At 33.2% G+C, this 25,604-nt stretch overlaps 1 protein-coding gene across 1 annotated transcript in view; it reads left to right on the top strand.

Moving 5' to 3' along the window:
• The window catches only part of LOC106878776 (1-acyl-sn-glycerol-3-phosphate acyltransferase alpha), a 71,632-nt gene that overhangs the window by 26,387 nt on the left and 19,641 nt on the right, over positions 1-25,604 (top strand). Inside the window, exon 2 of the mRNA XM_014928105.3 lies at positions 21,012-21,148. Coding sequence (XP_014783591.1) covers positions 21,012-21,148 — 137 coding nt within the window. The remainder of the gene's footprint in view (positions 1-21,011; positions 21,149-25,604) is intronic.

The raw sequence follows: 25,604 nt of genomic DNA, 5'->3' as shown, positions 1-25,604 counted from the left end.
TAGACTAAGATTCGTTTAACTTCTTACTTGAAAAGAAAGTGCCAAAATTGCTATTTTTAACATTTTCTTTTTGTTATTTGATTACATTTATTTCATTCATTATGTGTAATTGGCACTTTTCAAAAGATTTCAATTCAATTTAGAAGGTTTGGAAAATAAATTCAAATAATTCTTCTAAGGATAGAAATATTCTTAGTTCCAATTGATTTAATAAAGGAAAGCCAAAAAAAGGTAGTAGATGTGTATTTTCTTTTTATTTTCCATGTTCTAGGCAAAGAAAACCATTACCCCACCTTAAGGAACATGTGTGTTGCTTTCTTTTGATTTGGTGTAGTAAAATACTCAAATAACAAAATCCTTAGAGATTTGTGACACTTAAGAATTTTCTGCTATCTGGGGTTGTTTTTTTTTTTTTTTTTTTACAGTAAATAAGAAATAGAAATATAGTATAAGGAATAAGAATTTTAAGTGTGAAATAATTGGATGTGGGGCATTTTAAAATTAATCTTCTTGTTACCATATTTCTATTGAAACTCACTGCCTGTTAGGAAAATAATTTTGTCATTATTAAGCTGATGTTTGGAACCTAAACTAACATGAAAGTTTGATGGAAGGTTTTTAGATCACTTTAAAAAAAAGCAAGTTTGTATCATAGAACCAGTGGTGGCCTTAGGCAGTTTGGAATGAAAAGGATTAAAGATGCATTTTCAAAATATGGAAAAACAAAAAAAAAAAACTGCATTTTTCATCATACAAGTCAATGTAGTGTAGATATTCAAACACCATCACTATCTTTCCAAATCCTGCTGCATTTTACATAGAACTTTTGGTCCTCAAAAGTTGTCTTGGTATATATGTCAACTTATTTTTCGGGTGTAAATTTTGGAGAGGGTACCATAGCTGAAAGAACTGCTTTTGGTATGAAAAATTCGACCTGTTTGCCGGAAAATAAAGTGCTTTTGGATGTATTGGGTTGCCATATTTTTAAATTCAAATTTTTTCAAAGGTTTAATAAAAAATAACAAATAATTAATCAATAATGTATTCATTCTTGTTGTTTACAACTTCTTCCCAATCTTCAACAAGATTTTCAATACCTCATTGGTAGAAATCACATGATTTCAACTTGAAAAATTGATCCAACCAAGCTCTCAATTCTGCATCAGTATTGAATGAAACTCCACACATAGCATTTGAAAGAGATCGAAAGAGGTGGCAATCCATTGGTGCCAAATCAGGAGAGTACAGCGGGTGTGGCAGCACTTCCCAGCCATGCGTTCGAATGGCTTCCTTGGTCATATTGGTGAAATGAGGGCGATCGTTGTCGTGCAGTAGAAGAACTCCATGCTGCCGATTAGGTCTTTTCTCTTGAATAGCCATGTTCAGTCGTTCCATCTGTTGAACATAGTGTTCCACATTGACCATTTGGTTCCATTCAAGCAATTCATAATGGATAATCCTTTCCCAGTCCCACCATATCGTTTTACACACGGATGAAGATCTTGTTTCACGCGCAGTGTCGCTTGTTTACCGGGGCTAAGCCATTCCTTACGCTGCCTCATATTGATGTACAGGCACCATTTTTCTTCGCCAGTAACAATAATGATTCGGTAAAGAAATCAATGCTTGTGTCCATGAGTTGAGCGGTGACGAGCAAGCAAACCAGCAGAGATTGTGGCTTGTTGATTTTTGTTGTTGTCACTCAAAGCATGTGGAATCCATGCTCCATACTTCTGAACCTTTCCCATTGAGTGAAGATGCTTCTGTATAGCAGTGTGGGAGCATTCCATTTTCTCTGCCAGTTCCCTTGTTGTTTGACGAGAATTTTCGTGCAAAAGTTGGTTTAATCACTCTTCATTGAACTCAACTGGACGTTCAGAACGAGGTGCGTCTTGGAAGTCAAATTTCCATTTTTTAACTTGGCATACGAATCATGAGCAGTTCTTTCAGCTATGGCACCCTCTCCACACACAGCACAAATGTCGCGAGCAGCTTTTGCGACCTTAAAACCTTGATTAAAAACAAAAAGAAGGAGGTGTTGAAAATGCTTGTTTTTCTTAACTTAACATTCCATTTTAATGATCTGAAAATAAAAATTAACTAGAAAAAAACAAAATAGATTCCAAAATGATTCAAAAATAGATTCCAAAATTTTAAAAAACGGCGGGAACTTAGCTGCCAACCCAATAGAATGCTTCTTGTCTCATGCTCTTGCTTGATGAGACCGGGGTCATCCCAAGTTAGTGATCCCAGAGACATCGTCATGCATAAAATCAACCAGGTCCACCAGTGCTCTCCATCACTGGTGGTCCCATGCCAGCCTCACTGCATTCTAGGTGTTAAATGTCTATATAGAGATATATTGTCAAAATATGACAAAAAATAAATTAGATCTTACGTCATGTTTGTTTATAAAGCAACTGTTCTGTCAGGAAATAAGAATTTGAATGATAAATGAACATTTTTAATTAGAAGAAAAACATTTTAACATTAAAAAGATATATATAAAATTATTTCAAATTCTCCAGTGTTTTACCCTTTCATCAATGAATTTCTTTAAAAATTTCTTATTGTTGTTTTGCTTTGTTGACTTTTGTTTTGTTGAGATCATTGAGTTCTTAGTAAATACCCCTGTATTAGTTCTTGCATAGAAAAGGGTTTCTCAAGCTGAGGTCTGCATCAGCTGTTACTAGTTCTCTGACTTTTAAGGAAATAAACCAGTGACATACCAGTATTTTGAAAGATGTACACAGATAATTGTAATAAAATATTGTTTATTAAAAAATGGTTGTATAGGCACAGGCATGAATCATTTTGCAACCACAAGCTTTTGAATTCAGTCTCAGTGTACTGTACCTTCACCTAGTGTCTTCTACTATAGCCCTTGGTTGACCAATGCCTTGTGAGTCACTTACTAGACAGGACCAACGTGGAAGCCCATCATGAATGTACATTTATGTTTGTGAGTGTGTCTTTGTTTATTTTCCCCCATCCCACTGCTTGGCAATTGGTAATGGTTTGTTTACATCTCTGTAAATTAGCAGTTCAGCAAAGGAGACCAATAGAGTGGTGCCCCAGCATGGCTACAGTTCAATGACTAAAACAAATTAAAGATAAAACATTGTAATCAATAATTTAATCAGAATAAGCAATAAAAACAAGGTTTACCATGGAGTTATGAATGACAAGATTTGAGATTGATAAAAACATAAAATTCCATTACCATTGCATTTTCTTACTATGTTGCTAAGGGTCAGTCAACAATTCTGGGCACAAAGACAATCTATTACAAGGACCAACAACAACAAACTGATATTAAAATAACTTATGAAAATACAAAAATTACGCTACTTTGCATTTAATATATTTACAGTTTTCCATAGATTTCATATCTAAAATTTTGTATATATTAATGCAAAATAGGTTTTTCGTTTTTTCTTTTAAATGGTTGAATTATTTTTGGAACTAATTTACTCTGCAGTTTGGTTTGGTTTGGTTTGATTTGATTTGGTAGCTTATAAATAAATACAACAATACCAGAGTTGTCAAATACGATAAATGTCATGCCAGAGTTGCTGAACATACGCTATGCAGAACTCTCAGGTCACGCTTTATAAGAACATTCTAGTCAGCTTCAATAATATAAATGTGAAAAAGACACGTACATATCCCTAGGCAACAAATGAATTTTATTAAATTTATATTGTAAGGTATGATAGGCTCGTTTTACTATTCAAAATATGTTTTAGATGTATAGTATGTTGCCCTACTGGTTTCCATTAAAATAAATGCAGAACTACAGTAAACTATATAAGGAGACATGATCATGTGTTTTCGTAATTAATCAAAGCTCAAAAGCATGAGACTTGGTTGAAGGCTAAGAGTTTATTTATACATATGCATAAGCTTCTGATGTATTTTTGTTATTGTTGGGTTTTTTTTCCATAATATATAATTAAACTATGCTTTTTCTTCTTTTTCTCTCTTTCATTTTTAAAATAATACAATTATCATTCTTGATCAAAAATGTCTAACATTATAGTGATCTGCATTTGAAATGTCTTTGCTTGTACCAACGCACCCCCAAAATGTTTCCAGTAATAGTATAGATTCCATTTGTGCATATATAATCCTTTCTACTATAGGCACAAATTTGGGGGAGGGGGATAGTCAATTACATTGACCCCAGTACTCAACTGGTATTTAATTTATTGACTCCAAAAGGATGAAAATCAAAGTCAACCCTGGCAGCATTTGAACTCAAGATGTAAAGAGTCGATAGAAATGCTTCTGCCAGCTTGCCAATAATAATAAGGCTAGCAATTTGGCAGAGGGGTAAGTTGATTACATTGACCCTAGTGTTCAACTGGTACAAGGCATATCGTACAAACCTGCCTAGTGGCATTATGCCTGCCTGTATGTTCTCAGTTAAAATGTCGCTGAGGTCAACTTTACTTTTCATCCTTTTGAAGCCTGGTACTTATTTTATTGGCTTCAAAAGGATGAAAAGTAAAGTTGACCTTAGCGACATTTTAACTGAGAACATACAGGCAGGCATAATGCCACTAGGCAGGTTTGTACGATATGCCTTGTGTCTCCAAGCAACCTTCAGGCTCTGATCACTTTCATAAAATGATATTTATCTCTCACTGAATGGAACAGTGAACTATATATAAATATATATATATATATATATATATATATATATATATATATACATATATATATACATACATACACACACCCTAAGATGGTGTTGCTTAGTCCCTGACCAATAGGGTTAGGTCTATGATTAAACTTCTCTGGTTACAGAATAGGCAGACAGTGATAATGTAGAAAGTAATTTTCAGTCTTATTGGGGATAAGACCTTTTTAGTACTGGTGCAATGATAACATACACTCAATACATTTTGTAAAGCGGTTAGGCTAAAAATGAAATGCATGAATAGGATGTAGTCTCTGTTTCATCAAGGAATGCAGTCATTCTCAACAAGAACTGATTTGGACTGTGAGGAACCATCCAACTCATGCTATCACAAAAAAGTAGATATATAAAATCAGGGTAATGATATATACATAGCTGTAACAATGTTATATACATAAAGATATAAAAATACTGCTTTTAAAACAATACATACACAAATACAATATATGCAAGCAAAGGACATGTCCTTTTTCATCCAGCAACTCTCACCTCTCTCTCTCTCATCCACCATATCCAATGTTTTACACTCATCCTGCAATTAGTGAGTTGCCACACATACACATGATCATATATTCAGGTGGTGGAAAGCAATGCAGTCATTGGTATAGACTTCCGAGGGCAGAGCAAAGACTTAATGCAAATTGATGCAGAATTTGCAATGTAACTTCTGCTTGAATAATAAGTGGTTTTCATGTAAAAATGTTAATTATGGATGTAGTCTACTGAACTAGTGAAATTTGGCAACTCATCTAATATTACCCGATAATTTCCAATCGCTTTCAATTTAGGCTACAATAGATATGAACTGGTTGCTAAAAATAGTGCACATTGTTGGTATGAAATAGTTTAGTGACTTTTCTAATGCATGCATAATGAAAATAAAAATATTTTCTTCAATAAAAAAAAAAAATTACATTCTATGTCTTTAATGGATAAATGATTAAAGATAATAAATCAAATGCTAATAATCAAATTCTAACAATGTGAATAAATGTTTATTCAGTTTGAGCCTGTTAAAAGTTTATCTACAAAAAGCAACATCAGAATAAGATGAACAAAATAAAAATGTGAAAAGAAAATGGGATAAAACTGGATAAGTGGACTATATTGGGTGTGAAAAGGTCTTAAATAATAACAGCTCAAATTCAACTAAACATTTAATCTAATGAGATTGACTTCCAATTTTAAAAATTCAGGTGAAGAATATTTTAAAATTGAATCTAGGAAAGCTACATTTTTGACAAGTCAAAAACATAGAAAATGTCTTACTTGCTTCATATTGCATTGGTTATCAGCTGGTAAAAACAGATGAAGTACATACACTTGCAGAAAACTTGGTTTTCCATACAAAAGATTTGGTGGATTGCATGCGTAAAGGTTTTTATAATATATCACTTTCTAATGACTCAGTTTCAAGGCATATTCATGAAATATGAAACAAAGCTAATAAGATTAAAATGAGTTCAACATTGTCTTCTTAAATGGATGAGTAAACAGACATTGCTGGCTTTGTGTTTGCATGCTATGTTTATAAAGGTAGTATTGTAAAAGACTTGTAAAAGACTTACTAACCCTTTTGATACCCACCTGCCTGACATTGCTACTGGTTTCATGATAAAATTTTCCTTCAGAATTTCATACCAAATTAATAATAAGTTATTTTATGAAATTCTATATTTTCAAAATTAATTGAAACAAAAGCAGTGCATTTCTCCAGAAATATGGTAAAAGAAAAAAGGGTTTACCTGCAAACCTTTGGAAAGTCAAGTTACAGAAGAAGCAATATTTAATCTAATAATGAAAAAAAAAATGACATTTCATGGAAACTTTATTCAAGTATTTTGCCTGCTGAAACTACAGCTTTGCTTGGGGAAATATGGCAAAAAATAAAAAAAATGTATAAATCAGAAAGTTAAAAGCATTCACTATTGTCTTCATTATCAAACACTAGCAAAGAAATCTAAGCCACAAGATCTGAAATTAGTAGTAAGCAATGCTGCAAAACTAACTAATCAATTTTATTAAATCAAGACTATTAGATGCTATAAATTTTCAATATGGGAGTGCCGTATATTCAGGTGGCATAGTTTTTTGAATCACATGAAGAACTTTAATTATTTCTCTTTGAATATTCTTTTGAATTTTTAGCCAAACTAAAGGATCAGATTTAAATGGGGGGGAAAAGCCATATGTCTTTCTAATATATTCACTTAGTTAAATGAAGTTAACCAATGCAGGGAATCAAAATAACTTGTTTCAACTGGATGTATTTAAGTGTTAACTAAAACTCAAGGTTGTCTCTATAAGTAAGAATGATGTTGAGTATTTCGAAATCCTTAGAGAAATTTTGATAGTAGAACTAAGTCAAGATCCAAAATATTAATTTTGCAACATTTATCTGAGATGTGTAAATTAATGACAGTAAATTCTTGTTGAAAATGAAAACCCATGTATAGACTCATGAAACTTTGTGACAGATTTTATCTTAAAATCAAAATGCCAAAAGAAACTGGTAAAATTTGAGATTCAGCCTGCTATGAATCCAAAAACTAAAAGTGTTAATGTGATTTCTAACTACATATTTATGTGAAAGAACTTTTACACTTTATTCAGTAACAAAGGAAACAACAAAGGTTGAGTACAGAAGCTAACTCACCACTAGAAATAACATCCATATTTATAAGTATTTCTGTGGCCAGAAGTAGATTCATCCAAGTAACTAACCTTTAATGTCTTAATTATTGAAGTTGAATTTTTCAAACCACTAAAGTAAGAAAAGTAACTAAGTTATACTAACACAATGTTATTTTAATGCTCCTTTGCAGCATGACTCTGCTTTTTAACCTCTTCCTTTCAAATAAATTTGGTATTCTGAAAATTATCCTGATCTAAGGAGTTTCATAAGTATAAAAAATTCAAGAAACTCTGGCACAGAAAAACTGATTCTCTTCAGAATAGGAAAGAATTGTATCCCATGTGCAATTGAGCATTAACTTCACTTGGAAAAATTGCTACATCTTGATTTTGAGGATTAACCATAAAGTCAATAATCTTCCAGTTCATACAAGTTTGATTTAATATCATTATCAACTGCATTCCAATCAATATCTTTGAGATTATGTAATGGATTTTCTATTGATGTCTGAACTCTCTGCATTATTTCTTTTGTGTTCAGTTAAACATTAAAACCACCAAAATCGTCTTCGTCTGCATCAGACACTTAAACATGAAAATAGGACAAATTTTCACTATACTCTGAAAAGAGAAGCTCAGTAGAAATCCAAGCCACAGCAAGTGAAAATAATGTAATCTTAATTGTAAATTAGCATTGAAATTTAAGCATAGAAACTTCATTGTTGATTCTTTGGTCTGTTGAGTGTATAGAAGGTAATATTGGGTGATGGACATTAAAAAATACTTTCATAATCTGAAATTTAAGACTCATTTCTTGATGAGAACTTGCCAATGTTTTCATTGGTAAATATTTATAGCAAAGACTAGTTTTATTGTTTATAATCAATAAGTTGTAAAATTATGTTCTTTGACAAGTTCGTCAAAAGCCTCAGGCGCAGGAGTGGCTGTGTGGTAAGTAGCTTGCTTACCAACCACATGGTTCTGGGTTCAGTCCCACTGCGTGGTACCTTGGGCAAGTGTCTTCTACTATAGCAACCAAAGCCTTGTGAGTGGATTTGGTAGACGGAAACTGAAAAGAAGCCCGTCGTATGTATATGTATATATATATGTGTGTCTGTGTTTGTCCCCCCCAACATCGCTTGACAACCGATGCTGGTGTGTTTACGTCCCCGTAACTTAGCGGTTCGGCAAAAGAGACCGATAGAATAAGTACTAGGCTAACAAAGAATAAGTCCTGGGGTCTATTTGCTCGACTAAAGGCGGTGCTCCAGCATGGCCGCAGTCAAATGACTGAAACAAGTAAAAGAGTATATACATAAGCTGCTTCAGAGTATGCTGATTATTTTATGACAAATTTTTTCTTATTCTTTGACATTTTTATGATCCCCAAATCTTTTTTTTTTTTTCTTTAAAAATATTTTGCTTTGCCTAAAATCATTGGCCCCAGTATAGCCATGCCATCTGAAAATTTCAATTAAAAAAAATCCTATGTGCAATATTTTATCTAAAGTTTAATATGCAGGCTTTTCCAATTTGCTGTTTAAGAAAATGCTGTCGAATTTAAAAGTTTGTGTTCTTAATGTTGTATAGTTAGCAATCCAATGTTAAATTGTTAACACACTTTTATTAAGCTTCATTTCATTTTCTTAATGTTTAGTTTGTCACTAAATGTTAATGTTGTTCATCTTTGTTTCTTCTTCTCAATAACTTTAAGCACTGCAATTGTATGTATAACAAAAGAATGACTTGTTTAAAATACAGTACTACAGGCTTCGCTTGTTATCTGCATAGTATTCATTATATAAATGACAGCAGCAGGTGCCTAACTGTTTTCTTTTACTATAACAATTTTTAAAAGTACCATTAGCGTGAGTTTCCATTATTCTGGATGCTGCTGTTTCAAAAGTTTAGTGTACAAGGTGTATTGGGTAGGAATATCAGCAATTTTTAATATATTAACAATATACATACACGAGAGATAAATAATCATTTTGAGTTTGATCTTTGTAATTTTTTTTTTTTTTTGCCATTCTAATATCTGAATTATCTTTTTTTTTCTATACACAAAATAAGCTTTTGTTTTTATTGGTGATGGGATGAGAGAAAGTGTGGAAGACATGAACAGCTTTGTTTGTTTATCTTTGAATCATTGGTTACACTTTTTATTTGTGTTTCCATGCAGTTTTACTTGCAGTATTCACATGAAAACTAATTCACTTCTGTAAATGTAAGTTTTCAAGCAAATGAAAATCAATAGCTATTCTCAAGTTTCTAACGACCATAAATACAGATAAACAAATGGGTGGGGTTTAGCCTCTTCTAACTAAAATTAAATCAGAAATGAAATCTGATGCATTGAATCTCTGTTGGATGTCATCTGTCAAGATAATTTCATACTGGAAACAAACCAAAGCTCCTTTCAGTCTTAGAGTGGCCAGTTTTAGGTAATGTATTCAATCATAAACTGATTGGTATTAGTTTTTTCAGTATTACATAAAAGCATAATTAGGACACTGATACAAACATATACAAATGCATATGCTCTCACTCTCACACACACATACACACACACATGCATACGCACATGCCTGGATACAATAAAATGCACAAATAGGTGCATTCATATGACAGCTTCTGAGACACAATCACGCACATATATTCATATTTCTTTGCACATACATACAAACATACCCTAGCCTGCATATGAGTAGTTACATACTCTTATGTATATACTATATACATATGCATGAACACACTATTTTATGCATATGCCTCTATTCACCCATGAACAACTGTTCTCTTAGACATGTACATATTTTCTTTTCCGGGCTAATGCACATTTAGTTTTTTTTTTCTTCTGTGTGCAGATATTTTTCATAAGCAGTAATCTGTAGGCATGTTCCTGTATCAGCATACATAATCACGCACAACAGCTGTGCTAATGTCATGCACACCTACACAATTTAATAACAGTATCTTTTACAGTTAATGATATGCATGTGAAGAGACCAAATAGAAATATTGTGTAGCAATTTTACCAAAATAAATATTATTTTCATGATGACACTGTGTATCTATGAATTTGTTTATAACTCAGAGCTTAAATTTCCTCCTACATTTATATGTTGTTTAACCTGGGTTAGTCCTGATCCAACAAACCTATGATAAAAACTATTTCGGTATGATGTTCCTGATGTAATGTATATAGAACTACAATATCCATTAATTCCTTTTAACATGTGATTTGAGGTAGATTTTAAAGTAATATGTAGTGGAAAAATTGAGACTGTTTTGTAGGCTCTGCAACTGCTTAGAGGTTCCCACTTTGGCTTGTGCATATATATATATATATATATATATATATATATAAAGGAATACAAAAAAAAATGGGACATATATATATATATATATACACACACACACACACACACACACACACACACACAGTCACACACACACACACACACACACACACACACACACACACATGAAGGAAGTAAATAGACACCTTTAATTTTCAAAATTTCTGATCTAAACATCTTAATGTTTTCAGTGGTATAGAATTTACAATGTAATTATTCTTTTTCGTTCCAGTTACCATTATATTAAACATTTGCGAAGAGTAACCATGCCACGCACAAAAAATTCAGTAGAACTATCAGGTTTTCAAAGAGGTTGTTTTGTTGGGCAATCTGAGTCTGGTCTTAGCCAGCGAAAAATTGCCGAAATCCTTCAAATTTCTCTTGCTACTGTTAATAGAATTATAGTGCAATTCAAAAGCCAAGGAAAAGAATCAACAGATTCTTGTCCCAACCGACCTGGGCCCTCGGGAATGAAGCTTCACTGTTTGAAGAGAATTGTAGAAAACAAACCCCGTTCGAAGGCTTTTGACATTGCAAAATAGCTAGAAGTTAGTCCAAGAATGTGTGTTACATATCTGCATAATCTTGGGTATTATGGATGAGCAGCTAGAAGAAAACCTTTCCTTCAACCAATTAATATCATGGAAAGAAAGAAATGGGCTAAGGAGATGTCAGAAAAATCCAGTTCATTTTGGGATAGAGTGATTTTCTCAGATGAATCCAGATTTACATTATTTTCAGACAGTGAACGTGTTTGGGTCTGGAGGCTTCCCAATCAAGAATTTGATTTGAAACGACTCCAACCACCTGTGAAACATGGCGTGTCTCTGTAATGATATGGGGACTGTCACTAGCAATGATCGTTCTGAGCTGATCGAATGTGTTGGAACCATAAACTCTGAATTATACATCAAAATACTTCAGCAAGGACTACTCCCGATGTATTCACTCTATAACATAGCAAAAAATTAGTTTTTATTCATGGAAGATGGGGCTCCATGCCACGCAGCAAATAGGAATCAACAACGGCTGGCTGAAAATGGGATCAAAAAGCTTCCTTGGCCGAGCCAATCGCCTGACATGAACCCAATTGAAAATGTTTGGAGCATACTAGATAGATCGATACAAAAAAACTCGACAGAAACCTAAATCTAAATATGAATTGTTTCAATTGTTACATGAAAAGTGGGCAGAAATTCCACAAAGCTCATCGGTTCAATGCCCAAAAGAGTTTCTGAATTAAAAACTGCAAAGGGAATGTCAACTAAATACTAAACTGTGTAGTCCTACCTATTGATTACATTTCAGTTGCTCACTTTGCATATTAAATAAAAGATTTTGAAAATTAAAGGTGTCTATTTACTTCCTGCGTGTCTCTCTGTGTGTGTGTGTGTGTGTGTGTGTGTGTGTGTGTGTGTGTGTGTGTGTGTGTGTGTGTGTGTGTGTGTGTGTGTGTGTGTGTGTGTATATCTTCGAAACGTCTAGTTAGAATAGAGACAGCTGATGAAGGAATATTCCAAGTGGCTTTCCGTTTTCCTATGTGTTCGTTCCGTTGTCTGTAGTTCATTGTTCTAACGTCCTGTACCCTGATATGCATATATATGCACATGTAGATGTATGTACATATATGTGTGTATACATGTATATATATTCTTTGTATTATATATATATATATGTATTCATCTTTATGCCTGCTTTTGCCTGGTAGCATGAGTTAGATAAATACATTTTACTGAGCTATTGTTTTTAAAGCCTGCTTCTCTTCCTATGGCTAACCTATGCCTGTTTTTCAATGGAGTTTTGATTTCATTCATCTTTGAAAGGGCAGAAATGCCAGGCAATGTCAACAACATTGTCTTGTGTGGTTAAGAAGTTTGTTTCTCAACCAGGTAGTTCCTGTAATTTCTGGTTCAGTTCCACTGTTCAGCACCTTGGGCAAATGTCTTCTACTATAGCTCTAGGTAGACCATAGACTTGTGGGTGGATTTGGTTGACAAAAACTAAAAGACCATTTTGTGTTTGTGTGCAAGACTGTGTTTATTTACATCTCACTTGTTTCTCTGAAAGTTGCAACATACGGACAATGCTGTTGTTGTTGTTAGCACTCCTGTCAACAAATCAACCACTCACTTTGTACTTTCAAAGCCACGTGGAATAAGAGATCCCTTACTTGAACAACAGGTAAGGGATATCCTCAGGAAGGGCATTCAGTTGCAACACCAGTGCTTTGATTACATATCACTAACTCATGCAAGTATGGAAAAAAAACAAGCATAATATAAAAATGAAACGAAATATATATATATTTACAGGCAATAGAATATGGCTGGCAGAATCAGTTGAGTCATAGACAAAATATCTTGCAGTATTTAGTTACATCCCATTCTGAGTTTAAATCCCTCTCCAAGGCCAGTCTTGTTTTCCATCTTGAAAGAGTTGATAAAATAATATCAGTCAATTCTAACTTCACTAAACTCTCCTCTAAAACTTGAGAACTTGTGTCTGTTAGAAATCATAAATTTACATTATCCCATAAATATCATTGGGATTTGTGAAACTATATACTGGTGGTTCCATTATTGTCATTGGACAAGTCTTAGTCATAACACTGCAAGCTGACTCAACAGTGTATCAGCATGTTGGCTAAACAGTTAGTAGCGCCTGGCCTGACACTGTAACTGCTTCCCTAATAGTGACTCCTAACTGTCTATTATCCGGTCTATTTAGTTGTAGTTGGAGATCCATATGACTCACTACTGTAGACCAGTGTTTCTCAACCATTTTTTACCTATGGACCCCTTCGATTCCAATTTTACTTGAATGGACCCATCCAGCCATTTGATGTTTAAAAAATCCTTTTGTATTTTTATAATTAAATATTATTAGGAATTGTATAAAAAAAAACTTGCTAAAATATTTTGTGTATTGTAGAAATATAACCAGTCTATTGCCAATAAAGACTGAAGTTCTTATCCAGAGTAGAATAATGTTTAGTTGTATCTATCTAGCTATATCTGTCTAACTATCTCTGTCTAGTCATATTTGTCTAGCTATTCCTGCCCATATAGATGGGATAGGATTCAATGCATTTTGCAGGTGTAGGCAACTATTATACACAAGATTTTGTTGTGAAAGACTACTAAAAATTGAATTTTGGTCAAGTGTTTCCTGATATTCGAGACTCAGCCTTCTGTATCAATATTCCTGGAACTCAAATTTAATTGATTACACCTTTATTGATTCACAAAAAATAAATGTTTCCACTTTAGAACACCATAACAAGGTAGCACTCAGTTTCTTTACTTGTATTGATGGCATATAAAACATATAAGATTGTTGTTCAGCTTTTTGCCAGTATAGTGATGTCCCAGTGGATAAATACGAACTACTCCATCATTGTGATTCATCAAGAAATGACTAACTAATATAGTGGACATAAGATACAAATAGTAACACTATAAATAAACTATTCTTTAGTTTCCAATTTTGGTTTGTTGTCACTTTTACCTTTGTTGTGGTTTAGTCTCAGGTCAAGGTGGACAAATTAGGCATATTACCAAAATAGTCTAGCACTGATCAACCTACCTTCCTACCTTTATTTATTTTGCTAGCATGGTATGTTTAAGCCTATATGATTCATTTTTTTTTTTTTTTACCTAATAGGGTGTAATTTCAAAAAGATTTAGCCACACTTTTATTATTGACTATGTTGGGGCTCCATATATGCTAAGTTGTGTAGTGTATATTGTTAACTGTTAGGGAATTAAAATTGTTTATATCAACAAAATCATTGAACAGAAAACCTAACAAAAGAGTTATTGAAGAAACTAATACAGCATTTTGTGAACAAATAGTGCCATTGATTATATGTTTACATTAAACCTAATCACTAGTTTTACATCTAGAGCGATAAGGAGATGTTTATGAAACCTAGCCATAATAAATATCACAAAGTAATTTTTGGACACCAACACTAAGTTTATTGACAATTTTCTTAACAATGTATGTATAACATTTTAATCAGAAGGAAAAGTAGTGCTCATGATCCTTCACAGTGCCCCCAAGAGTGGTGGAAGGAATATATCTTCAAACTGGAAACCTGGACCGAATATAAGTGAAAGGCTCCAATACTTAAGAGTTACTTGTTTCTGATCATCAGCTGCATTTTTAGAGTCCTGTAATTTATCACTTCTAGTGAATCAAGAGAGATTTATGTGTGTGTGTGTGTGTGTGTGTATATATATATATATATATATAGTTGAAATTTACAGAGAAACAAAAGATGAAGACAGGTGTATGAACAACAAACAGGTGTATTAGTTTGATGCTCAGGAAAGTGAGAAAGTCTTACTTTTTGAGCCTACGCTCTACAACAGAAAGGAATAAGAAAAAATAAACAGAAAGAAATTTTAAAAACTTTGGGATTTAGCGATCACGCATATGTATATAAAATGTGCACTGTTTTTACACAGTCTCTGTCTATCAAATTTCACAGACATCACATAGGTTGAGCCAAGAGTATTGTAGAAGACATTTGCCTAAGCTACCATTTAATGGGATTGAATCAGAAATGACTTGGTTGCAAAGCAGCCTTCTTAACCACATAGGCATGCCTGTGCCCAGTTACTACTCCATTTGATAAACATATAGTGTTTATTTTATATCTTGTGTCAGTGATAGAAAATCTAAATCATTATTTTTAGTGCAAGGATTTCTTTGTAAGGCTTTTCTTTAATGTTTTTGTTCATTATCTCAAACAGGTTTTACATATTCAAAACTTAGAAAAATACTCAGATCTTTTACACTCGCATAATTTTCTTTTTCTTTATGCTTGTATAGTTAGGACATATGTTTTTAATTTTGACAGCTGAAAAATGTATTTTACAAGATGCTAAATCGTTTTGAATAACAAACACATTATAGCAAAATGTGTATGTATTACTTGTTACATACATCCATACTAGTGTGCATGTGTGTCTGTGTGTTTAAATCCATACCATGGTTTTACAAATATATCTATTGATACTAGAGAAAGTGAATCAGTTAAAAATGTGATTGATAATTTAAAACAATGCTTTGACTAGTAAAAATTTCTACCCATGATGTGCCCCTATTTTAACAAAACTAGTGTGTTGATAAAGGGTTTTCAAAAATTTTTTTTTTATAGGATCAAGGTTAGACTGATGTATGATATGTTGTCATCAGTTTGTGGTACAGGAGCAGCTGATGTTTCTTTTTCTAAGTACAAGTTGTCTAATATAATCCTAATATTGTTCCTAGGTTACATTGTCTATGTTAAGGCTTAGTGCTTAAGGTATTCAGCTCACAATCATAAGGTTACATGTATGCTTCCTGGCAGCAATTTCACATTGCTCCAATCCACCCAGCTAGCAAAAATGAGTTATATCTATATTCAAAGAGTCAGCCTTGTCATATGTTAAGGGTACACATGAGAACTATGTTAAGGGTACACATGTCTGTGGAGTGCTCAGCCACTTGCACATTAATTTCACAAGCAGGCTGTTCCATTGATCATATCAACTGGAACTCTCGTCTTCATAATTAATGGAGTGCCAGTTACATTGCCCATACTTTGGTGTTATGTACTGATATATAACTTTTCATCAAAGGAGTTGCACGATAAGAAATCTTGAGATTTTTGTTAAAGGACCGATGTAATTATAATATTGCAATAAGTATTCATTTATTAGAAGGGGAATTGCTTTATTACAAAGGTTAGGTGAGTTAAACCAGAGTATGTTCCTCTCTTCCTGCATGTTATTTCTTCATGCAGATTGTGTTTGGTTGTAGCGACCTGCTGTCCTGTCAAATGCCTTTTATCTCGTTCCTTGATTCTATTACACATCTACTGGTGATCACTTATACATATATAGATACCTGTATGAAATCATGATAACACTAAACTTTAGCATTAAAAGTTACACAAACAGCAGAACAAGGCACCACTGCATAGTTCCAAAGATCCCAACATCATCAACATACAAAGCCAGATACTGAAATGGCTTGGGCTTCAAGAGCCCACAGCTCTTCAGTATCCTTTCAAAAAGCCTGAGAGAGCTGCATGGTGTGGATGTAGGTATCTTCAAAACAAAACTGGATCTCCTTCTGTCAAGGATTCCAGGTGAGCCGTCCTCACAGCTAGAAATACAGATGAAGGCAGCAGCATCAAATTCCCTCATTCACCAAATGTCACATATCAGAGGAAGTTTCAAATAGTGAAGACTTGGCAAAGCCAACGGTGGTGCCCCAGAACTAGTTAAAGAGTTACATAGTTATCTACACACTTTTAATGATATATATGATACATTCTTGTATCTGAAAACTATTTTGATCTACTAAAATATCAAATAAACCAAATGATTTTGTTATTTTTAATAAAAACATATATGGTCCAATCAATCAAATATGACTTAAATATTTCCTTAAGTTCACGTGTGTGCATATGTATGTGCGTGTATATATGTGTACATGTATATGTGTATGTAATATAATGTCTGTATGGAGATAATGATGCAAATAAACATATAAACAAGCTTGGGCTTTATATAAAATATACATATATAGATTCAAATAAAGACTAAAATGTTAAGATAATGAACAGTCATCTAAAAGTCTATAGATATTTATATATTAAGAGAGCAGATTTATGCACAGTACAAGGACACAAAAAACTAAGGGGAGAAAGTATGGTATTACAGGTCCAACAGCTGTTTCTGGGGGCTCGAAATTACATAATAATGGTAATAAATGGAGTTCACTCAAAGTTAACAATATTCAACGTGTAGTGAATGCATATAGACATAGTAAATCCAGCCTCTGTATTCAGGGTGGAGAGATTGGTACACCACACACACACATGACTCTTTCCCTTCTTTTTAAGTGTTAAACTAATACATTTGTTAAAACTTATCCCACTTAGATTTTCTTTTTGTACTCATTGCCTAATATATATATTCTTAGCTCTTAAATGAACTCCTTCCCTTTTTGTTCAATACCTCACTTTTTACCTCTTTTCCTTCTCTTCTCCTCCCATTTCCTCCTTTCCTAACACCCCTAATCATTTTTTACCCTCTCACCACCTTTACTCATTCTCTTATTTTGTATGTATTTTTATATGTGTGTGTGTGTGCATGTATGTATATATATATATATATAGATAGATTGTGTACATACATAGATACATGCACACACATACATATATATATATATGGAGTCCTTCTTGACATTATTCCAGCATTGACGTAATATTGACAAATAATCAAAGTTGCATCATTCCTCTATGCTTTCTTTCACCTTTGAAAATAGTTATACTTGTTCATTGATTCAGTAATGCATCAAGTTATTTTAAGTATAACTTATGAACTGGTCTGCTTGTACTTCTGCATTCTTTTAATGGAATAATATGAAAGCAATATTTCGATTGTGACAATGTTCTTTGGTTTCATTACCCTTTTATATTTAAGTTTATCTATAAAAGCAGTCATAATGAAATAAATAAAGATAACTTTTCTATTAATTGCATGGGTAAGTCCAGTTAGCCGAAGATCTTAAATCATATTCCCTAATTAGAAGCGACTAAACATTAGCACTAAGATTGTTACTGATTAATATTAATCAGAATGAGATGATTGGGTATAGTTGTATGGACACTAACAATTTGGCACAGCTGAATGGACATTCGGCCTGCATTGATGGTGGAGGCAAACACACATGCATATATGTATGTGCAGAAATATACACATACAAATAGAAAGGGTGAGAGACAGGCAGACAGACAGAGAGGAAGGAAACAAACGTGACTAACATAAACACTTTCCCTCCCCTCACACACAGAAAGACAAATATGCTCACACATAAGCATAGAGCAATAATATATATATATATATATATATATATATATATATATATATATATATGTGTGTATAGTTTAGATGGGATGCAGTTTGGGTTCGTGCCAGGAAAAAGCACCACTGATGTTATATTTCTGGTAAGACAGCTGCAGGAGAAAGCCTTTGACAGGGTCGCCCAATCCCTTATCTAGTGGTCAAAGAGGAAACTAGCGATAGATGAATGGTTAGTGAGAGCTGTGCGAGCCATTTACAAGGACACTGGCAACAAGTATGTATATGTATTTATATATGTATATATGTATGTATGTATATATGTATACATACATACATACATACATACATATATATATATTTATATATATATATGTATGTATATACACAAGAGAGAGGGAGTAGAACCTATATTCTAATATTTAATAAAAGAAGCTAAAATAGCATATTTGAATGAAATGAGACCATGTCAATGCTCTCATTGTACTCTTGATTTTTTAGACTATATATAGTACTGTAAATGAAATTCACATAATTTCAAAAGTTGCATTATCTTAATTCTTTTCTACTATAGCTGATCTATCTCAAGGCGTCATTAGAAGGGGAACAAAAGCTATCTTTATTTTCTTTTTATGATTTAGACTTAAACTCAAATAATGATAACACAGCTATTTTTTGTGTAATCGGCTTAACTAAGATTATGAACCGATGTAAGAAAAAGTTAATAATGAGAACTAAAATATTAAATGCCTGTGGTAGAACTGCTGCTAGTCATGATTTAATTAATTAAAGGCTGATGAATGTTTTCCTCTCATGTATAAAAATACTACAAAGTTAAGAATGAAAAAATAGAATTCTTGTTAGATATAATTAATCCTTTTCTTTCAATAGACCAGTTGAAGTACATTGTTTTTGTTTCAATTAATTTGGAAAATAATTAAAAATTTCATAAATATAACTTTAATCATTATTAAGCTGTGAAACATAAATTAACATGAAATTTTAAAGCAAAGTTTCATTTCAGATAATTTTAACCCTTTAGATTTTAAAACCTCCATATCCAGCCCAAATATTATCCTTGTTTTATGTTCAAACCAGCCAGATCCAGCCTCTCATACCTACCCTACAATGTAATGTATACGACAGGCTTCTTTCAGTTTCCATCCACCAAATCCACTCACAAGGCTTTGGTCGGTCCGAGGCTATAGTAGAAGACACTTGCCCAAAGTGCCACGCAGTGGGACTAAACCCGGAACCATGTGGTTGATAAACAAGCTACTTAACAAAGAACATGAAATTCATCAAAATCTTCCTTTTTATTTTCTATCTTTCTTAAGACCATAGAAGGGTAAAGGGTAAAAACCCCCTTTGGTCATGAATGACCATGGAATTGCACCTAGAAAGTTATCCTCCATGGCACAAGTCCAGGCAAGGTTGTTTAAGGAAGACGAGCAGTCACCCATGCATACCAGCCTTCCCTCTCCATACCACTGATATCCAAGGGAAAGGCAAAGGCTGCTACAGTTTGGCACCAGTGATATTCAACTCATTTCTACAGCAGAGTGAACTGGAGCAACGTGGAATAAAGTATCTTGCTCAAGAACACAACACACAGCCCAATCCAGGAATCAAACTCACTACCTTATTGTGTGCCCAATGCTTTAACAACTGAGCCATGCACCTTCACCTTGAGACCATTAAATATAATAAATCTGGACTAAGTTTTCCTATAAGCTCTTGGATGTAGAAGACATGGATCTTAATGTTGATTCATTCAAATAACAATTGGTACTTGAAATTAATCAATGTTGGGAGAATCATTAGAGAATCAAAAATATTGCTTTGTTTCATTTGTCCAGGTTCTGTACATTCTGAGTTCAAATATTACCCATGTCAACTTTTCATCCTTTCATCTTTCCCAAGTTGATAATGTACAATTCAAGTCCTGGGGTTCATACTACTCCTGTTCTTTTTTTCCCTAAAATTACGGGTTTTGTACCTATGTAAGAAATCAGTATTAAAGAAAGATGTTGATTGTCTATAACACGTCAGTATTTATTAAAGATAAAGTCAAAATAGTTTCATTATTTCCATCACCAAAATCAAAATTTCATAATCTAAATATTATTATTTTTTTGCTTTTATATCCATTTAACTTTTCAGTATAAATAGAACTATTTTCACGGACAAAGATATTTGCATATTGTTGGTGCATCTCTTACATATAAAGTACTCTTAAGGTTTAAACTTATGGTGGGCAGTAGTTCAGCACCTTAAATATTTTGTAATTGTTCTTCTTTATATTGTTTCAATTGTGTGTATGTGTATATATATATATATAGAGAGAGAGAGGGAGAGGGAGAGGGAGAGAGAGAGAGAGAGAGAGAGAGACCTTTTCCCATTGTTTGGATTTTTATTATTATTAATTTTGCTTTCATCTCTTTATAGGATTCTGAAATATACATTTTGGTGTGTGAAGTACATTTTGGGAATAGATGTTGAAACAAGAGGAAAGAAAAATCTCGAAGTGGTTAAAGGGCCTTATATAATTACATGCAACCACCAGAGTTCCCTTGATTTCATTGGTAAGTGACAGTCTTTTAAATACTATTTTGTATTTACATATTCCTTATCCATAACATCTTCTGAAAAGCTCATTTAAGAAAGATAAAGACAAAGTTTCATTCTAGAAAAATTATAATCTTTGATCATTTATATTAGAGTTGGTGAGATCCCCACCCACAAGTAAAAATTTCTCATGTATTCAAATTTAAAACTACCCACTGACAAAGTTCTCTAAAGACCCATAAAAAATCAAAGTTTAAACCTTAAGAAACAAAGCAATAATTTAAGTACCTTTTAGTAACCAATAAAGCATCGACAATATTCTTTTAGCTGTTTCACTTGTCTTGTGATATTAATCATGAGTTGGAATTTGTACAAATTGAAGATGTAATAGTCAGTTTTATTGCAGCCGATTAACATTTAGCATTTGGTAATTCATTAAATCAGTATTGATGTGCATATAACTCTTCTAACATGACTAATACACATAAAAGTTGCTAGCAATACTGTTTTATTTAATGATAAATGGATAGTTTATTATTTTTATAAAGAAGTAAAATTTGTATCATATTTGTAAAGTTTCAGTTACACTTTATAAAAAGTTCTGTCTTGAATCTTACTATTTGACCAAACATAAAAAACCTAGAAAACAGAAAGAGATCCTAAGTTTAGACAAACTCATTTTTAGAAGGATCTTTATGCAAACAGCAGTTTATTTTTTAAAAGACATATATCAGAAATACTTCTGCAAGTTATGAAATGTTTAAGCTAACTGGAAAGAGAGTGAAATTGTGCATTGAAGGCTACTGCATGAATTTTAACTCCAGAACAGGCAGATTGTTTGTGAATTTCAGTTTCTGACTATGTAAAAGGATAGCTAATATTGTCCAAGTAAGCTTAAAACAAGCAGCATCAGAATGTGTGTTTTTATTCAATAGTTGTTGATAATACAACAGATATAGTAAATGCAACTCGGTTAGCTATATTTGTATGTGGGATCTTGACAAGCTTTGATACACCATTTCACTTGTTATAAAACTGATGCATGGGATTATCATCGGTGAAGATGTTTGAGGTCAAATCAGTAACAATTATTTTGATTTGCCCTACATAAAACTTAATTATGGATGGTACACCATCTATGGTAGGTGTATCTTTACTTGTATCTTTACTCAAAAAAGTATTTGAGTACAACTGAATAGTGTCTTATTCACCAAAAACATTTACATGTACATTTTCTAAAGAATAAACTATGTAATGTAAGTGTAACAAAATATTAACTTCATAATAATATAAGGGATTGAATAAAGAGTTTAAAGAAAATCTGAAGGACCTCAAAGCAAAATATAACTTATTGGACTTTTCACCTTTAAGCAAAGAGTGCTTGTTTAAGTACTTTTATGAACTGAGAATTGAAAGTCTTTATGGATGTCAACTGAATTAGATTACCAAAATGGTTTGGTTTGATATTTCTGTTTGACCTTACAAGGCATTAAATAATCTCAAGGTAATGGTTGGGTTCGGAGTTCAGTTTGTAGAAAGACAGCAGAAAATTAAGTGTTGTTGACATCATTTATAAAGTGTACATATCAGAAATGTAAATAATAGGATTCATGAATCAGTAAATAATATAAATACATGTATTTCCATCAACTTAAAATAAAAGTGGTTAGTTTTCACAACAGATATGCCTTTAGTATATGATACAGAAGTGTGTCCCAATTTTTCCAAACAGTCGAAGCTTTTATTCCATGTATATTAAGAAAAGAATATTTGAGTGCACAGAACTTGACACTACAGACTCGTGATATTATTTGCAAATAACTGGAATTTAGTATTATGTACTATTACTTATATCAATGTGTCAGTAAAAAGTAGGTATGGGCACAAAAGATTAAGTGCAAATAGGCTAAAAAAAATAAAGTTAGTACACAGATATAGGCATGTAATATATAGAAACAATAGATGCTTGGTAAAAAGGTTCTTCTGGTATTATAACAGACTGTACAATTTGTATATTGCCAACTTTATCGCTTCCTCAACTGCAGCTGATCTTCTTGCCTCTGCAAACATTGTAGAATCCTCCTACCATTCACTTCTCAACCAAAATGTGACTTAGCAATACTTTTGCTGCCTGTTTCATTCCCCCCTCCCACACATACACAGGCATACAAATTTCCATCTAAAGTATTTTTCCAATCAACCTGCTAGAAATAGTAGCCAAATCAACTTCAAATAACACCCAACCATCTAAAAATGGAAAGGATACTTTAAGCTAATGTAGACACCCTTAAAAATACAGAACCAGGAAATACTTCTACCCTGATCAATTGACACTTTACAAAGCTGAAGAAAGACTCTCATTGGAGCACTACTTATTTAGACTATATAAATTATCGGCTTCTCTTACCAGCATGCCACAGTCTCTGGTTCACAAACATAGTGTTTCTTCTCCTCCTTCTTTTTAATACTATTACAACTACAAAGACCTCCGATCTAACAATCCTCTTCATCATCATCATTTAACGCCCATTTTCCATGCTGGTATGGGTTGGATGGCTTGACAAGAACTGGTAAGGCCAGGGTCTGCACCAGGTTTCATAGTTTTGCCATGGTTTCTATGGCTGGATGCCCTTCCTAATGCCAACCACTCCACAGAGTGTACTGGATGCTTTTTAAATGGCACCAACACCAGTGCTTTTTTTTTACATGGCACCAGCATTCACACCAGTGCTTTTTACATGGCATCTCGGTTTTAGAATCTCAAGTCTGTTGTGATGGATGAGCGGGTCTTCTCAAGTACAACAATGTGCCACATATCTCAGTCCTCTGTCATCTCCTTTATAAGGTTCAGCATTTTGAGATTGGTCTTCAAAACTTTGCCCTATATCTTCCTGGGTCTCCCTCTTCCACAACTTCCCTCCACTTTACATGATCAGCACTTGACTTGCCATCCATTTGTCTGAGTAAGCATTCACTTCTGCAATCCTAAGCATTTCTTCCACTCATTCCACCCTAGAACTCCTTCTTTACCAACATTTTTCCTATTGACATGATCTTAGACATTCAAACTGAACACCAGCTTCTGCAATGGCTTTCAGCAGTCATAGATACTGCCCTCTTCTTAATTAATGCTAAGGAAAAAAAACTAGAGCAGTTTTTGGACACTTAAGAACTTACTGGTAAAATGATATTTTAGTGATTACTTAGTAGAATAAAGTAACCTATGCCAACATTGAGAAAATGAACATTGAAAGCAATATTAGTGTGACACTAGTGAAATTTGTGTGTGTGTGTATTCTAGTCCACATGATGCACATAGCTTTGGTGGATGTTTGTCAAATGCACCAATCTTGTGCCATTTCTTTTCTGTTCATCTCAATATTCTTCCTTCATTTTCCATCACACCAGTGTTACGTTTGTTTTCCACTCTATCCATCTGAATACATCACAAAAGAGCTACCGTCTCATCTACAGATGTGACCAGCTATCTCCAACTCAAAAAATGTTATTAATTTATCAATAAGTGTTACATTAACCATTTCTCTCACTTTCTCATTGGTTACATTATCTTGCCTCCTGATTCTAATATCCTAAGTATGGCTTCTATTCAAAAGCTAGGAATTTAGCATGAGATGTGGTGGTACTGTGCTAAATTTGGGGTCCATATATATAGTAAACTTACCAAGGTTGTATAAATTTTTACCTTGGTATGTGTCAAGAGACAGTTGAACTTTCATATAGATTACTTGTTCTGTTTTATTAATTTCTTTCTTAATTCTACTTAATTCTTTTCTCAAACCTCCACTTAGGCACTTCCATCCAGCTTGTCTCTTTACCTCCCATTCCTTTTGTTGTGTTCACTTCCCCCACCCCAAATCTTCATCCCTCTGGAATTCCTTCCCTGCTCATAGCTTTTTGACAGTTGTTGACTTAAAAAATTCAAGAAAAACATTATAGCATCAACCTCACTGATCTAAGAGGTCTTACGAAGGCCATAGACACTGCCCCTTCATCCAGACCCAGCAAATAAAAGAAAAAAAACTCTAAACTAAGTGACTCTACTAATTTTCCTTTTGTATTATAACTGTATGGATTAACCAAATATATATTCATCACTTCTGTCTTTGAATATTTAATAACTGGGCCACTTTTACTTCCTTCTCTTATTAAACTATTCGATATCATATTTCTTCTGTTCTTGTAATTGTCATGAGAATGTCAGTATAACCTAGATTAACAAGCGTCTTATCCATCCATTGTATTTCACAAACTCTTTCTTGAAAAAACTTTCTCCTCACGTAATTGTTTAACACAAAATGTAGGGGAGACAGTGCAGCATGCTGAATCTGTCTCAACCTCAAAAAGTTTATTGAAAATTCCATCCATCATAATCTTACACTAGTTTCTTTATACATGTTTGAGATATGCCATCATCATCATCATCATTTAATACCTGATTTCTGTGATGGCATG

Source organism: Octopus bimaculoides, chromosome 2 (assembly GCF_046866305.1).
Source record: "Octopus bimaculoides isolate indiv1 chromosome 2, ASM4686630v1, whole genome shotgun sequence".
In the NCBI taxonomy this organism is placed as follows: domain Eukaryota; kingdom Metazoa; phylum Mollusca; class Cephalopoda; order Octopoda; family Octopodidae; genus Octopus; species Octopus bimaculoides.
This window is presented reverse-complemented; position numbering and strand designations above follow the sequence as displayed.